The 18,287-nt window shown below is 40.9% G+C and overlaps 1 protein-coding gene across 1 annotated transcript in view; it reads right to left on the bottom strand.

Moving 5' to 3' along the window:
• Positions 1–18,287, bottom strand: part of LOC126088898 (protein TAPT1 homolog) — a 141,114-nt gene that overhangs the window by 118,994 nt on the left and 3,833 nt on the right. Inside the window, exon 2 of the mRNA XM_049906869.1 lies at positions 9,190–9,353. Within this exon, the coding sequence (XP_049762826.1) occupies positions 9,190–9,353 (164 nt within the window). The remainder of the gene's footprint in view (positions 1–9,189; positions 9,354–18,287) is intronic.

Consider the following 18,287-nt stretch of genomic DNA (forward strand, 5'->3'; position numbering starts at 1 on the left):
CAGTACATACAATGCCCACCACTGTTGCGAGGTTAACCCTCACGTCACCCGTGACCGTGGATATCAAGTTCACTTTCGTATCAACGTCTGGCCAGGAATATTGGGCGACAGGTGTTTGGACCCCTACACGTTGCCTGACCAGTTGACTGCACGAACGTATCAAGCATTCCTCTCAAACTATCTGCCCGATGTGCTGGAAGATGTTCCACTACATGTTCGGCAGAGGGTATGGTTCCAACATGATGGAGCACCTCCACACTCTGAAATTAATGTGTGTCACTATTTGGATAGAACATTTCCAGGGAAATGGCTAAGACATGGTGGTCCAGTTGTATGGCCACCACGTTCACCTGACTTAAATCCCCTGGATTTCTTCCTGTGGGGACATCTGAAGGAGCATGTGTATTCTACACCACCAATGAATGTGGCACACAGTGTAAGACAAATACATACAGTATTGTAACGAACTCTACTGTACTTTCCCTGGAACAGGAGTAATATTTATACAGGGCTGGCTCACACGTGGTAGCGCGTGTTCATGCAGCTCTTATTACTGTGGATGCAGCTTTGCTGCGAAGGGTCAGATCTGCATGATCCGGTGAGTTGCGCAATGTTTGGACATGCAGGGAGGTCGCTTTGAACATCTGTTGTTCCAAGGACAACATATTCTGTTGTGAAGGTCATGTGGTCATTAATATGGAAATTATTATTGTCACTGGTTGCTAATGTGCGACATCTGAGTGTTCATATTACATGTAGTATAAATAACACGTTCACGAAACTTTATTCACTGCACCAACTGTACAATGCTACTAACATCTGCTGATAGAGGTACTTACCATACATGTGGTTACAGTGTTGTCAGATTGCCACTCTTTAACGTCGTTTTTCTGCCGGATGTACTCGCCAGATGAAATTTTGAGACAGACATTTTTTTATGGTTGGCATGTGAGGAGTTGTGCTGCAAACCCCGAGTGCGCGAATTTCGCTTCACCCTGTATATCTGTTGACATACTTTTTCCCATGTTCAAACTGCACTGACAGGTCGAGTACACCTCTCACTATCAACAATTAAGTAAAATGTTCTATTATACACTTGTGATTTTGTTAATTTTCTGATTGATTAATGACTATCTATACGTTCTCCAATCTAAAATATCATGTAACCCATATATATATAAACGAAAGTGCTGGCAGGTTGATAGACACACAAACATACACAAAAAAATTCAAGCTTTCGCAACCCATGGTTGCTTCGTCAGGAAAAAGGGAAGGAAAGGGAAAGATGAAAGGAGAAGGAAAGATGAAAGGATGTGGGTTTTAAGGAAGAGGGTAAGGAGTCATTCCAATCCCGGGAGCAGAAAGACTTACCTTAGGGGGAAAAAAGGACAGGTATACACTCACTCACACACACACACACACACACACACACACACACACACACACACACACACACACATATCCAGCCGCACATACACAGACACAAGCAGACATTTGTAAAGGCAAAGAGTTTCGGCAGAGATGTCAGCCGAGGCAGAAGTACAGTGGCAAAGATGTTGTTGAAAGACAGGTGAGGTATGAGTGGCGGCAACTTGAAATTAGCGGAGGTTGAGGCCTGGCGGATAACGAGAAGAGAGGATATACTGAAGGGCAAGTTCCCATCTCTGGAGTTCTGACAGGTTGGTATTAGTGGAAAGTATCCAGATAACCCGGACGATGTAATACTGTGCCAAGATGTGCTGGCCGTGCACCAAGGCATGTTTAGCCACAGGGTGATCCTCATTACCAACAAACACTGTCTGCCTGTGTCCATTCATGCAAATGGACAGTTTGTTGCTGGTCATTCCCACATAGAAAGCTTCACAGAGTAGGCAGATCAGTTGGTAAATCACGTGGGTGCTTTCACACGTGGCTCTGCCTTTGATCGTGTACACCTTCCGGGTTACAGGACTGGAGTAGGTGGTGGTGGTGGGAGGGTGCATGGGACAGGTTTTACACCGGGGGCGGTTACAAGGGTAGGAGCCATAGGGTAGGGAAGGTGGTTTGGGGATTTCATAGGGATGAACTAAGAGGTTACGAAGGTTAGGTGGACGGCGGAAAGACACTCTTGGTGGAGTGGGGAGGATTTCATGAAGGATGGATCTCATTTCAGGGCAGGATTTGAGGAAGTCGTATCCCTGCTGGAGAGCCACATTCAGAGTCTAATCCAGTCCCGGAAAGTATCCTGTCACAAGTGGAGCACTTTTGTGGTTCTTCTGTGGGAGGTTCTGGGCTTGAGGGGATGAGGAAGTGGCTCTGGTTATTTGCTTGTGTACCAGGTCGGGAGGGTAGTTGCGGGATGCGAAAGCTGTTTTCAGATTGTTGGTGTAATGGTTCAGGGATTCCGGACTGGAGCAGATTCGTTTGCCACGAAGACCTAGGCTGTAGGGAAGGGACCGTTTGCTGTGGAATGGGTGGCAGCTGTCATAATGGAGGTACTGTTGCTTGTTGGTGGGTTTGACGTGGACGGACGTGTGAAGCTGGCCATTGGACAGATGGAGGTCAATGTCAAGGAAAGTGGCATGGGATTTGGAGTAGGACCAGGTGAATCTGATGGAACCAAAGGAGTTGAGGTTGGAGAGGAAATTCTGGAGTTCTTCTTCACTGTGAGTCCAGATCATGAAGGTGTCATCAATAAATCTGTACCAAACTTTGGGTTGGCAGGCCTGGGTAACCAAGAAGGCTTCCTCTAAGCGACCCATGAATAGGTTGGCGTACGAGGTGGCCATCCTGGTACCCATGGCTGTTCCCTTTAATTGTTGGTATGTCTGGCCTTCAAAAGTGAAGAAGTTGTGGGTCAGGATGAAGCTGGCTAAGGTAATGAGGAAAGAGGTTTTAGGTTGGGTGGCAGATGATTGGCGTGAAAGGAAGTGCTCCATCGCAGCGAGGTCCTGGACGTGCAGAATATTTGTGTATAAGGAAGTGCCATCAATGGTTTTCGCGGGTAACAGATTGCGTAAGGATTCCAGGCGTTCGAGAAAGTGGTTGGTGTGTTTGATGAAGGATGGGAGACTGCATGTAATGGGTTGAAGGTGTTGATCTACGTAGGCAGAGATACGTTCTGTGGGGGCTTTGTAACCAGCTACAATGGGGCAGCCGGGATGGTTGGGTTTGTGAATTTTAGGAAGAAGGTAGAAGGTAAGGGTGTGGGGTGTCGGTGGGGTCAGAAGGTTGATGGAGTCAGGTGAAAGGTTTTGTAGGGGGCCTAAGGTTCTGAGGATTCCTTGAAGCTCCGCCTGGACATCAGGAATGGGATTACCTTGGCAAACTTTGTATGTGGTGTTGTCTGAAAGCTGACGCAGTCCCTCAGCCACATACTCCCGACGATCAAGTACCACGATCATGGAACCCTTGTCCGCCGGAAGAATGACGATGGATCAGTCAGCCTTCAGATCACGGATAGCCTGGGCTTCAGCAGTGGTGATGTTGGGAGTAGGATTAAGGTTTTTTTAAGAAGGATTGAGAGGCAAGGCTGGAAGTCAGAAATTCCTGGAAGGTTTGGAGAGGGTGATTTTGAGGAAGAGGAGGTGGGTCCCGCTGTGACGGAGGACGGAACTGTTCCAGGCAGGGTTCAATTTGGATAGTGTCTTGGGGATTTGGATCATTAGGAGTAGGATTAGCATCATTTTTCTTCGTGGCAAAGTGATATTTCCAGCAGAGAGTACGAGTGTAGGACAGTAAATCTTTGACAAGGGCTGTTTGGTTGAATCTGGGAGTGGGGCTGAAGGTGAAGCCTTTGGATAGGACAGAGGTTTTGGATTGGGAGAGAGGTTTGGAGGAAAGGTTAACTACTGAATTAGGGTGTTGTGGTTCCAGATTGTGTTGATTGGAATTTTGAGGTTTTGGAGGGAGTGGAGCTGGAAGTGGGAGATTGAGTAGATGGGAGAGACTGGGTTTGTGTGCAATGAGAGGAGGTTGAGGTTTGTTGGAAAGGTTGTGAAGGGTGAGTGAGTTGCCTTTCCGGAGGTGGGAAACCAGGAGATTGGATAGTTTTTTGAGGTGGAGGGTGGCATGCTGTTCTAATTTGCGGTTGGCCTGTAGGAGGATGCTCTGAACAGCTGGTGTGGATGTGGGAGAGGAAAGACTGAGGACTTTTATTAAGGATAGGAGTTGACGGGTGTGTTCGTTGGCCGAGTTGATGTGTAGGTGAAGGATTCGGTGGGTGAGGGCAATGGATTGTTCAGTTTGGAATTGGTATAGGGACTGATGGAAAGAAGGGTTGCAGCCAGAGATTGGAACTTTAAGTGTGAGGCCTTTGGGGGTAATGCCAAATGTCAGACAAGCCCGAGAAAATAAAATATGGGAGCATAACCTGGCTAGGGCGAAGGCATGTTTGCAGAGGGAATGTAAATAAAACTTAATGGGGTCGTTGTGGGGGTGTTGCGTGGGTGACATGGTATTAGAAGGTGGAAAGTGTAACATGAGGCTGAAATGAAAATGAAAATAAAAATATATGGGGAGAGATAAAGGTGAACTAGAAAGCAACTGGAGATCTGGTGTGAAAAAAGGCGAAAAAGTGTTGGTTAAAGCTGGGCTATGTTGATCCTGTGGTGAACTTGGGTTGGTAGACAACGATGTGCACAAAGGTTAGGTGGTTGTGTTGCCGCCAAAACACGTTAAAGGGTGGAGAAATTCGGGAAAATTTCGAAAAAATTGCATATAAATGTATTAAAAGGAGTGGTTTTGTGGTGGCAGATTATGAAAATGAGGCTGACAATTGTCTGACGAAGAAATAATGACGTTAAAACCTGTGGGAAGCGGCTAAAAATGATCCGTGATGTGGGAAAAACGGAAATGGAAATAAAGCGAAAGTTATTAGAACTAGCCGAAATGGTTGTTTAACAGGTGAAGGGAACTGTTTGTGAACTAGAAACGGTGGATTTTATAGCAGCGGTAGTGTTGAAAGCGGAAAAAAAATTTTTTTTTGTTATGGTTTGAAGTGGGTTACGTATTATTGAGTATATATAGGCGGGATAAAATTGTATAGTAGATTATGGTAAAAAGGAGAAGGTGAATACAAAGTGAAACTAGTGGCAAAAACAGAGAGAGAAAATATAATTTGATTTTTCTTTCAATTTGATTGCATCATCTTTGAATTATTTGCATATTGTTCCCTCTTGCCTAGTCTAATTCTAATCTGCTTAATGTGGTATTATGCACATTTAAATCTAATTGTAATACCATAAGTTCAACTGCATCTTGGGGTTTTATAGTCTTGGCCATAAGTCATGAATTTGCTCACCTCTACTAAAGGGCTGTATCTGTAATAGTTTGTAACCACTCACGAAAGGCTTTGTCTTTTTAAGAATATCATCTACTCATATATCTAACTGGTCAATCTGAGCTTCCATCTGAGCCTTAAAGTCCTCTAGACACTGCTCAACACAACAAACATAAAACCTTGTCTTTATGTGAGTTTGAAAGTGGTCCATCCTGATTTTTAAAGTATTAAATTCCCTTTGGAGGTGCTCAACCACATGCAATAGTAGTACCCAGGCATTGCCTTCATTAACAATTACCATTGTGAACAACTGAATAACTGCTAGCTTTAAAGCCTCATAAAATGAATTAATCTACGAGAAGACTGATTTTTTTAAATTACACATGGAAACACATTTGGTTCTCGATTACAATCACATGGCACTCATTGTATACAAATCCTCCATTTATTTTGTTTTTTTATAATGAAACAAGCAATCCTTGGTACACTCCCAATTCTATAAATCAAATAGATTCCACTGGGGGACAACCATGGAAAAGGTCCCCACTGTTGTTGTTGTTGTTGTTGTTGTTGTAGCAGCTGCATTGCTCTCCGCTGGCGCCCATGATGACAGCTTGTGACAGCACGATCCCAAGCACTGCCGACATAACGTGTAGCAGGTAATGTGATGCACACAAGTTGTAAGTAAAGTGGCACTCCCAGTGCAACCAAGGGTCAATATCAAACAGGAGAGAATATGCGCTTCTTCCCATTGAGATATAGGTACTTTCTCACAAGTGTCACTACCTTATCTTTCCTTTTCTTCTGTCTTCCATTTTCTTTCTTCTATTGATGTCCATCATACATTTCAGGTACGCCATTCTCAAGTGAAAAATAATCTCTTTCTATTATTCCCTATTTCATTCAATGTTTTATAGAAATTAATTAATTAAAGCTTTCTCTGTCTGCCTCACTTTCTTCTTCAAAACATTTAGCATGAAAGCAATAGTCAAATGTGGTTGAAACTCTTGTTTATATCTGTTGTTCAACACAGTTTCTGTGACTTTATTCCAAGGAACTGAAAACATTTCTGATCTTCTCCTAGAAATAACACATTGCAGTCTTGAATTAGAGAAATTCCACTCACTTATTACTTCCTGACTTGTGTTCCTCAGAGTAAATTTCCGCATTAATCTCCAACCTGTAACCTCGCTCATATGCCGTATACACAGTTGCAATCAAATTAATAATTGTTGTTAAAATACCAACTATTACCCAGACATAATTCATAACATGTGCTCACTTTTAATAATAATATCCACATTAACTCTGATTGCTTCATAACATCATATATCAGCACAATCCAGTTCCAATCCATCATAGTCCCATTATCATCTCATTACATTATAGTTGCTTTTCTTCCATGCATTTACGCATGCTATTACAGAGCCTCTGTCCAGAGGACAGTGGTTGGTACCCATAGACCCCACCCAACGTTTAAACTCAGCAGGTGCATGTCCCAGGATCCATGCCACTGACAACTGACTCAAGAGGAACCTTTTAAACTCACAATGTATCAGAATTAATAGTAACACATCATGATACTGCAGATGAGGACAACTTGAATCTCTACTCGTCTCTCTGAAACACTGGGCCACACTATATACCTCCAGTCAGCTACTGCCTGTTTCTGTGTTGTACTGTTTGGCCCATTCAAAACATGCAGCTTTGCTGACAGCCATGACCTATGATCTTTTGCAACGTACCGGACTTCAGGTGTAAATTGTAAACAGTTCCTTCCCCATTGTTCACTCAGCAACTGGTTGGAATGAACCTGTATTAACTTTGCAATCACTGTTGGGTTTCAAACTGATTGTAATTGATAAGGCATGATATTCATCTCAGGACATCGTCAGTTATGGTCTTTTTACAAACATAGAAATATGTCATGTTTCATGGCTGCATGGAGTACACTATTCCTTGGTGACATGCAGTCTGCATTGATTCATCAACAAATAGAGCAAATTAATTCATTCCTATATCCATATATAGGGTGATTCAGAAAAACATTTCCAAGCTGACATGGCACATCGGGCCTACAACAAGCATCAGTAATCACATGCGAACTGGTGGTCACAAAGACCATCGAGAGCTACTAAATGGCATTGAAGATATAGGTCATATGCTACGAATGGATGTCCAATACAGGAGACACTCTTAGTTTTGTCCACCTGACATCAACACTGCATTAAAAGGAACACCCTCTCAAAGATATCTGGTGTATCTCAAAAACAGCTTGCTACCCCAACAATCCTGCCAGTAGGTCTTCCAGTGATGTAACAGGTGTTTCATACAGAAGGTCCTTCAGATACACCCAGAGGAAAAAATCAGTTGGGGGCTGATTGGGTGATCGTGGTGGCCGTACGACTGGCCCACCATGAACAATTCAGCAACTGGGAAAGGTTGCCTGCACATGTGCCCCCAACTGTCTGCTGAAATGTACAGAGGCTCCATTATACTGAAATCAAATGCGGTGATGAGTAGGCACGGAAACATCATTCAGCAGGAATATCAGATATATATGACCATCAAGTCAGTCCTAGAGAATGTACAGCCCAATTAAACAGTCTCTGATTATGCCAGTCCACTCGTGACTGTAGCTTCTGCTCATGGTGTTTGCCACTACCGGTTCCTATGTGATTGCTGATCCTTGTTGTATGACGGATGTTCCATGTCAGTTTGTAAGCAATTTTTTTAATTACCCTGTACAATATCTTCTTTCTGCTATTCTGTCACACCGACCCACATTACTGATTTGGCACATACACACCATTTCACTGCCATGACTTGCGTCAGCAGTGGATGGTCACATGACTGTTTGGTCCCAGTTTTACACCACATTCAGTACAACAAAGTGATGAGTATGCTCTTGTATGGGGAGTGACTAATATTTTGTCCACTAAAGTTATGGATGATGTATTCAAACAGTGTACATAGCAAGAACAAGAAAATCCAGTAACAAATAAGGGATCCTCTGCATAGGATTTTTCAGTCTTTCTCAAAACAGTGCAGTCATAAGATAAAGATCATGCAGCCAATTGGCACAAAACACATCAGCACCTACAGCAAACAAACAAAGGTATCACAAAATGTCAATTGGATTCACATTTTTGGGGTCTGGGATGTCCTTATAACAGATTCCTGAGCTGCCTTGATTCATGAATAGGATGGCCAAAACAGGAAAAAGGTCTCATCATTTAGGAAAGAAGACAACCAATACACTCAATAGACTTGGGGAGCTACTTCTAAATTCTGCACTACATTCTTTGGAAGAAGATTCATAACTGTTTGGTTGGAACAAAAAATTTTAGTAGGAATTTTGTTTTCATAAAGATGTTTTATCTGAGATGTCATGTGTTCTAGTGTTTGGTCATCTTATCATACTGTATAAATGTTTATGAAGATGGTATCTGTTCTTTCAGACATGTCCAAAGGAACACATACCACCTTCATATAGATATGGCTTACCGGCCAATGATCTTCTTCAGTGCAGATGCACTCACATTGCCCGAAGTCTTACGGGAATAGGTAGATTGACTGCTGCGAGTAATGAGTATAGTGGGCAGGGGCACTACAAATGTAGTGTGTGGACAGAAAATTGGAAGTGTGGATCTCACGGGAAGCATGCCAGGGATAAGCCCCTGCAGTCACACTATCCTGTGTATTCTTGATGGCTCAGTTGGAGAGAGCGTCTGCCAAGTAAGCAAGAGATCCGGGGTTCGAGTCCTGATTGGGGCACACATCAATGCCTGTAAGCAGCTAATTGTCTGGATTTCATTGTAATTTCATATAAATGTTTGGTAACATACGGTTGTAATGACTCAGTTTTGTTTTTTAAGTAAAACAACTTGGAGAAAATAATGTTGTACCAGAATTTACAACATACTTGCCTGGAAAAATCCATAGGCCATGAATTTCTCAACTTCACGTGGGATTTTCATAAATGAATAAATTTTCTCCCTCCGTGCAGAGTACCTTTCTTCATCATTCTCCAACAAGTAGCCTCTAGTGAGCTCCACCCTCAAGAAATGTAGTAGTGACACTGTCTCAGCTCCTGTATCAATCAAAATAAAAAAAAGTTACTACACTACAAAGGTGTCTGTAGCTGCTGTGCCAGCTGAGGAAAAATTATTACCAATCAGTAATGTACTCAGATAAATTGACCATTAAAATAATACAACTCTAAGATAAAATTTACCAATGCAAAGAAACAACACTGAAATAACAATTAACTTCGGTTTCTCTGAAGATGTACAGCTCCAGCAGCTTACATGTCACTTTCATATGCTGCATTGTATCATGCTGTTATTGCTGTTACAGTAGAAGTGTTTCTTGTTATTTAGTTTGTTAGTTAGGTGTTCCACTGATAAATCTCACAGTAACCGTTATGAAGTGGAACAAGTCAAGTGCATAAGAAATGCATACATGAATCAAGGTTCAAATTAACTTTGGTTTCTCTGAATATATACAGCTCCAGCAGTACATGTGCATAAATTTGATGGAAAATACACTTTCATTTGATAAAATTGCAACACTAAGGTGAATACACCTAGATGAAATGGATTTCATACCGCAAGTTAGGTACATGACAATAAAAAAATTCCTACAGTTACAGAACTGTGATTTAACCGAGGCTTTTAGAGATTATATCTATGAGGGTAGTTCGAAAAGTTCTCAGAATCACCATGAGAGGTCAGTGCTAGCGCAACAAGTTGTTCATGTAATATTCTTTTGAATATTGCCTATAAACACATGCCACGCCAGTGCTCTTGAAAGAGAGTTGTGGCAGTGACGTGGCCCTGTTGTTGTTCCCGCGTAGTGATTTGTTAAGATGGAAAAATAAATAAATAAAAAAAATCATGAATCAAGCAGTGATTAAGTACTTCATAAAGAAAGGTATGAAAGGAAAGGACATTCATGCTCATTCCCAGAATACACTGGGGGCTCTGCTCCTTCATATTCAACTGTTGCCAAGTGGACAAATGAATTTAAATTTGGTCGGGAGAGCTTAGATGCTGCTCTGTGCAGTGGTCGACCAAGCTGTGTCACTACTCTAGAAATCATTGCAAAAGTGCACAAAATGGTCATGGAGGATCACTGATTAAAAGTGCGTGAAACTGCTCACACTTGCCAGATGTCAACTGCAAGGGTATTTCACATTTTAATTGAAGAATTAGAAATGAAAAAATTATCTGCAAGATGCGTGCCACAACAAGACAATGCATGTCCACACACAAGTGCCATTGCCTTGGCAAAATTACACAAACTAAGTATGAATTGTTGCCACACCTGACTTATTCACCTGACATGGCTCCATTAGATTTCCATCTCTTCCCAGAACTGAAAATTTTTCTTGGTGGACGAAGATTCACTTCAAACGAAGAATTGATAGCCGGAGCTGACAACTATTTTGCAGTCCTTAGGAAACACATTTTCGATATGGGATCAAGGCACTGGAACATCATTGGCCCAAGAGCATTAATCTACATGGAGACTTCATTGAAAAATAAAAAAAAACGTTTCAGTGATGTAAGTACTTTTTTCTATTCTGTTCCAAGAACTTTTCAAACCACCATTGTATATCTTTACCCTGCAAAATACAGTGAAGTGCACAACATAGGGTACTTCTCGTTGTACCACTTATTGTGTTCTCTTCCCATGCCATCTGAATAATTTTGTTCCATGGGACAAACGACAACTGAAATGTCTCTGTGTGGCCTGTAATTGGTTTTATCTTGTTTTTGTGGTCCCTATGGGAGGTGGAGTACGTTCCTATATTCCTCATTTAATGCTAGTTCTTGAAATTTTATAAGTAGGCTGTCAAAGAAAAATTTATGTCTATATTCAAGCATTTGCCAGTTCAGATTTCTCACAATTTCCATGACACTCTGCCAAGTGTCAAATAAGCCTGCTGCTACACTTGCTGTGGCTCCTGTTATTCGTTCAATATCCAATCTCTTTGTTTGTTTGTTTATGTGTGTGTGTGTGTGTGTGTGTGTGTGTGTGTGTGTGTGTGTTTTGTTTTTTTGTTTTTAGTGAATTGCCAATCTTTGCACAACTTCAAAATCTTCTGAAGATGTTTCTGAATAATTGTACAGTTTTTTTTCTGGTAGTACTTCATTATAGATATCAGTATTGTCTGCAAAAAGTTTGGCATTACTGTTAACACTGCCTACCAGGCCATTAATACACAACATGAACAGCAGAAGTACTCCCCTGGAACGTGTGTAAAATTACTTCTGCATCTGTGAATGACTCTCCATCCATGGTAACATGTGTCCTCCCTACCAGGAAATCCTCAATCCAGTTATATTTTTGCTAGACCCCATACAATCATACATTTGCTAATAAGAGTAAGTGTGGTACTAAGTCAAAAACTTTTTGGAAGCCAAGAAAAACTACATCTACTTGGCTGTCTTGATCCATGGCATTCAGGGTGTCCTGTGAGAAAAGTAAGAGTTAGGTTTCACTTGATCAATGTTTTCAGAATGCATGCTGGTTGGCATGGAGGCGAACACTCTGTTCCACCTATATGGTCAATATTCAGTGATATGACTGGAATGCTCATTCAAAGCAAGAAAGTCTAATAAACAAGAGCTCTAAATGCACACCTTAAGAGCTATGAGCACTTGTTTAGTAGAAGAGATGTGTTTCACAGGAGCGAAGATGATCAGGTTCTCATAGCTCTTAAGGAATGCATTTTAGTACCTGTGTTTATACATATTTTTGCTTTGAATGACCATTCTCGAATATTAGCCATTCCTCCTGGGTCATCCTGTATACCATTACATGTGGGCTAAGAATGTTCTAAAAGTTTACAACTAACTGATGGCAAGGGTATCAGACAATAGTTTTATGCATCACCTCTGCTTCACTTCTTGTAGATTGATGCAGTCAGTGCTTTATCCCCACTACTGGGCACAGTTTTTAGTTCCAGAGATCTATGTATAATGTGGTTAAAAAGTGTGGCTAACTAATCTGCAAATTCTGTACGGAATCTGACAGGGATTCCACAAGCCCTAGAGCTTTGTTCAGTTTTAACGACTTCATATTTTTCTCTATACAAGTGATACTAATATCTATATAACTCATCCTTGCATTAAGAATTTATCTTCCTGTTCCATTCACATATGGAACAGGGGAAGAATGACTGTTTCAATGCTTCTGTGCATGCTGTAATTATACTAATCTTGTTCTCAAAATCCATATGTGAGCACCATGTAAGCGGGTTGTAGTATATTCTTAGAGTCATCTTTTAAATCAGTTCTTGAAACTCCGTCCGTAGACTTTCTTGGGATATTTTATATCTATATTGAAGAGTTGGCCAGCTCCGTTTCTTCAGCATTACTTAACGCTCTCCCACTGGTCAAACAAACTTATGACCATATGTGCTGCCCTTCTCTGAATATGTCCCCTCTTACTCCCATTTAGTAAAAGTCCCGCACAGTTTAGCAATATTCTATAAATGGTTGCACAAGTGATATGCAAGCAATCTCCTTTGTAGATTGACAGCACTTCCCCAGTATTCTTACACTAAATCAATGTCTACCACTTGCTTTACCCCTGACGGCGTCTATGTGATCATTCCATTTTATATCCCTACAAAATGATACATTCAGGTATTTGTATGAGTTGACCAATTCTAAATGTTACTCAGTGATATACTAGCATAGGATACTTTTTTTTTTTTCATTTTTGATGTGCACAATTTTACATGTCTGAACATTTAAGGCAAATTGACAATCTTTGGACCACTTTGAAATCTTATCAAGATGTGACTGAATATTTATCCAGCTTCTCTCACATGGCACTTTATTATACATAACTGCATCACCTGCAATAGGTCTGAGATTACTATTAAAACAATCTGCGAGGTAATTAATATACAACAGACACAGTATGGGTCCCAACACATTTCCCTGGGGCACACTCACGAAGTTGTTTCCACTTCTGACAATCACTCTCCATCCAATATTAACATGCTGCATCCTCCCTGCCAAAAAGTCCTTAATCCAGTCACAAACTTCGCTTGCTACCCCATATAATCATACTTTTGACAATTAATGTAGATGTGGACTGAGTCAAGTGCTTCTCACAAATCAAGGAATACTACAGCTACCTGACTGCCTTGATCCAAAGCTTTCAAAATGACATGGGAGAAAAAGTGTGATTTGGGTTTCACATGATTGCAGTCTTCGGAATCCAGGCTGCTTGGCATGGAGGAGGTCATTCTGTTCAAGACACCTCATTATGTTTGAGCTCGAAAACATTCTAAGACTCCATGACAAATTGATGTCAAGGATACTGGATGGTAGTTTTGTAGATCACTTCTACTTTCCTTCTTGTAGACGAGTGCAATCTATCTTTCTTCCAACTACTGGGAACAGTTTTTTGTTCAAGGGATCCATGAAAGATTATAGAAGAAGAGGAGCTAACTCAGACGCAAATTCAGTATGGAACCTGATAGGGATTCCATCAAGCATTGGAGCTTTGCTCAATTTTAACAATTTCAGCTGTTTCTCAACTCCACCCACACTGAAACTTATTTCACTCATGTTTTCAGAGGTGCAGGGATTAAACTGGGGCAGTTCTCCTGAGTTTTCCTTTGTAAAGGAACATTAGAAAACAGATTTAAGCATTTCAGCTTTTGCTTTGCTAACCTCAATTTCAATTCCTGTCTTATTTGCTAGGGACTGGATACTAACTTTGGCGCCACTAACAGCCTTTACATACAACCAGCATTTCTTTGGGTTTCTTGAAGTACCATTTGATAATATTTAGCTATGGTAGTCACTGAAGGCTACACACATTGCTCTCTTGACAGCCAAACGTGTATCACTAAGCATCTCTCTATCTGCAGTCCTATGCTGTTTCTTTAGGAGTCTCTCCCATTATGAACTGTCCCATTGGGTACGTATCTATACAGTGCAGGTTCAACTATTCTTTTAAACTTGAGCCATAGTTCCTCTACATGCTCCTGTCTTGTGCTTAAAGTTTCAATTTCCCCACTGAGATATGACATTACTGACTTTTAATCTAGTTTACTAAATATACATATTTAAAAAGAAAGATGATGAGACTTACCGAACAAAAGCGCTGGCAGGTCGATAGACACACAAACAAACACAAACATACACACAAAATTCTAGCTTTCGCAACCAACGGTTGCCTCGTCAGGAAAGAGGGAAGGAGAAGGAAAGACAAAAGGATATGGGTTTTAAGGGAGAGGGTAAGGAGTCATTCCAATCCCGGGAGCGGAAAGACTTACCTTAGGGGGAAAAAAGGACAGGTATACACTTGCACACACACACATATCCATCCACACATACACAGACACAAGCAGACAATGTCTGCTTGTGTCTGTGTATGTGTGGATGGATATGTGTGTCTGCTTGTGTCTGTGTATGTGTGGATGGATATGTGTGTGTGTGCAAGTGTATACCTGTCCTTTTTTCCCCCTAAGGTAAGTCTTTCCGCTCCCGGGATTGGAATGACTCCTTACCCTCTCCCTTAAAACCCATATCCTTTTGTCTTTCCTTCTCCTTCCCTCTTTCCTGACGAGGCAACCGTTGGTTGCGAAAGCTAGAATTTTGTGTGTATGTTTGTGTTTGTTTGTGTGTCTATCGACCTGCCAGCGCTTTTGTTCGGTAAGTCTCATCATCTTTCTTTTTAAATATATTTTTCCCACGTGGAATGTTTCCCTCTATTATATTCATATTACTAAATATATATAATTTTCTGCTTGTTTTGGCTGTTCATTGTACTCTGATAATCATTATTGCGACAAGCACGTCATAGTCACTGATGCCACTTTCAATGTGGACATCCTCAAAGAGATCAGATCTATCTGTTGCCACTAAATCCAATATATTTCCATTATGAGTGGGGTTCTGAACTATCTGTTCTAGGTAGTTTTCATAGAAGGCATTTAGTAACATTTCTCAGGCTGTCTTATCGCACCCACCAGCAACAAAACTGCAATTCTTCCAACTGATTGTTGGAAGTCTCTGCCAATGATTACAATATGATTGGGGAACTTGCGTACACAAGAACTGAGGTTTTCTCTGAAGTTTTTGGTCTTGGCAGCTGATGAATCTGAGTCTGGTGGATTTCACAAGGATTGTATTACCATTTTATGCCCACCCCTGACACTGAGTCTTGCCCAAACAATCTCACAAGCAGCCCATTTTCTGTCTCGCTGAACCTGAGTTTCTTGTCTTCTGTAACAAATACGTCACCTCCATTTCCCATTAGCCTATCCTTTCAATATACACTTAAATTTTCCCCAATAACCTCACTGCTATCAATTTCAGGTTTCAATTAGCTTTCTGTATCTAGTACTAACTATAGGAGATTCATTGCTTTTCATGAGGATTTCAAACTCAGGCACTTCGTTGCAAATGCTTCAGCAATTAACCACTAGGATTTTAATACTCTCACTTGTGGGGGGCATTTCTTTTGATCTTACACTGATATTTCTGGGTTTCCTACAGCTATCATTATCTGGGCTGGATGGAGAGTCATTTAATAAAATAAAAAAGTAATAAAAAAAAACTAATGTTCACCCCATACACAGTCAGTTACCTGGGTGGCAGCCTCTGATGTGCAGTGCAGCCAAAGACTTGAGAACAGTAGGGTCTCCCTAAATGGGTCACCCATTTAGGGAGACCCTACTGTTCTCAAGTCTTTGGCTCAAGTCCAGGAAGTCGCAGCCTAGTTTGCCACAGAACCTTTGAAGTCTCAGGTTCAGTCCTTACACCTGGCTCAGAACCAAGAAGCCACTGACTGATGGACACACACCATGGATACAGAAACATTTCTCACATCATGGGTACAGAAACATTTAAGGTGGAATGGATTTCTGAAAATTGAAGTGAAAATAGAAGCAACACTTATAGATTTTTTATAAGAGTAAATTACTGTAAATATTATATTTTAGGCAGTAGGTGCTGCATAATGGTCCTTAACCAAATCCAATCACACAATAAAGAATAAATTAAACAGCAGCCTAAGGAGTTACATGATGTTATTTCTACAATTTATCACAGCTTTGGAATATAAACAATAACAAAACTGGGTTTCTTCAGAAATAACTTTGAGAGACAGTATACCATGCAGCTCCTTACTCCTCCCCTCCCCCAACTCCCCCCCCCCCCCAAAAAAAAAAATCTGTTCTACTTGGTAAAATTCTACCAAGTGCTTAGCCAATTATCCTAACACACAGAAAGTCAACAATCAATTTCGACTGCAACTGTTATTAAAAAGTTATATGTGCACCCTTGGTAGCTTCATTTGTGTGGTACAAAATAGATAATTATTTTTACTAGAACCCATAACTGGTAACCTCAATGTGATAGTCTGTACACAAGACTCACTCCAATCATTATTTCAGTTTTCTGTGGCGATTTAAATTTGCTTTTTAAATGGAAAACGTACCAGTATGTAAATATTGCATGTGACAGTGAAATTGTCACTTCCCTAGCAAAAGAAGTGGATCCCCAATTTATTACTGCAAATATTAGCAACGAGGTGACAAAATGTCATTATATTTTTTATATCAAGAACGCACATAAAACTTTTGAATAACAGTCACAATGGAAACTATACATAGAAATAAACTAATTACTCCAATGTGTATATACAAATTTTACAAAGTTTGCATTTCACTGTGTCCCCTGAAGCCACACCATCTTGAGTGAGCTTCCATACTCCCTGTTCTAGGTAGTTTGCAGGGAAAGCATTTAGTAAAGTTTCACAGATTGGCATGTCACACCCACCTCTTACAAAACTGTCGTTATACCAATTGATTGTTTGATGACTGAAGTCTCTTCTGATGACAGCGTGATTGGCGGACATATGTACAGAGAGCAGAGTTCTTCTCAAAAATTCTTAGTTATGCCTGGTGCTGAGATTAATGATCATTTGAAGGAACTAATTATAAATTTATGGTCAACAATTTAAACTGAGTCTTGCCCAGATAATCTCTACTCTGAAACCTAAGGTAGGAGGAAAAGTTTACATGAAAATTATCTTTATGTCAAGTATTGCAATTCTGTAGTTTCGCTGGAACTTTTTTATTGTCAGCAACAAAAACCATTTAGGAGAACATGTTTTGGGAAGTTAGTGTAAGAATTCAAATATCTTTCAAAAGGCTTCAGCAAGATGTGTGGTTACCTGCTTTAGAAAATATTCAAGCCCAGCAAGCTAGATAACAGTGTCCCGTTCAGATATGCATAATATGCAGCTGTTAGTACACATCTCAGTAGATACCTCTGCGCAACAAAAATGTAGCTGGGCTACTCACCAACAGCCCACATTCAATCAGCAATGTGGGGGATGCCTGTAATCCGCTTTTATCAGCATGTATAATGGTGATGGTGTTGATCCCAGGAGAGATAAAAAATAGAAAGAAACTTATCACAGAGATGTCTCATCTCCACTGTACAATGCACAACAAACACACATGTCCACATGCCTCTCATTTTATAAACCTACACTTTCACTTTTCTCTCTGCAGTCTCCCTCTTTTTTAGTTTATCCCCATCACCTTTGCCCTCAAACCTCTCCACCATTTCACTGTGTGCAGCAGGATGGGCTCACTAGTAACATATCCCTATACAATTCGTTTCCAGCTGTCAACCTTTCCCCTCCCATCCGCACATCCCTCTCCTCTATACATCCCTAAACCCTCTCCATTTTCCTGTTCCTCTCACCCACTCCATCCAACACATCCCCTCACCGAACATGGCTGTACTGCCAGAACAATGGAGACAAGAGGCAAAATGTAATTGTGTGTGTGAGCTAGCCTTTGTTAGCCTTGATCCTCGACTTTTTAGATGGGGATGTGCCATGTAAAAATCCAGTATCAACACTCCCCTTCTGTTAAAAACTAGCCCACTATTCTCTTCCAAATAACCATCAATCTATCTACCATCAGGCCACAAGTAAGCTAACCTCTTTTCTTGGGAGCTGTAAAATTTTCAAGTAG

Source organism: Schistocerca cancellata, chromosome 1 (genome assembly GCF_023864275.1).
Source record: "Schistocerca cancellata isolate TAMUIC-IGC-003103 chromosome 1, iqSchCanc2.1, whole genome shotgun sequence".
NCBI lineage: Eukaryota > Metazoa > Arthropoda > Insecta > Orthoptera > Acrididae > Schistocerca > Schistocerca cancellata.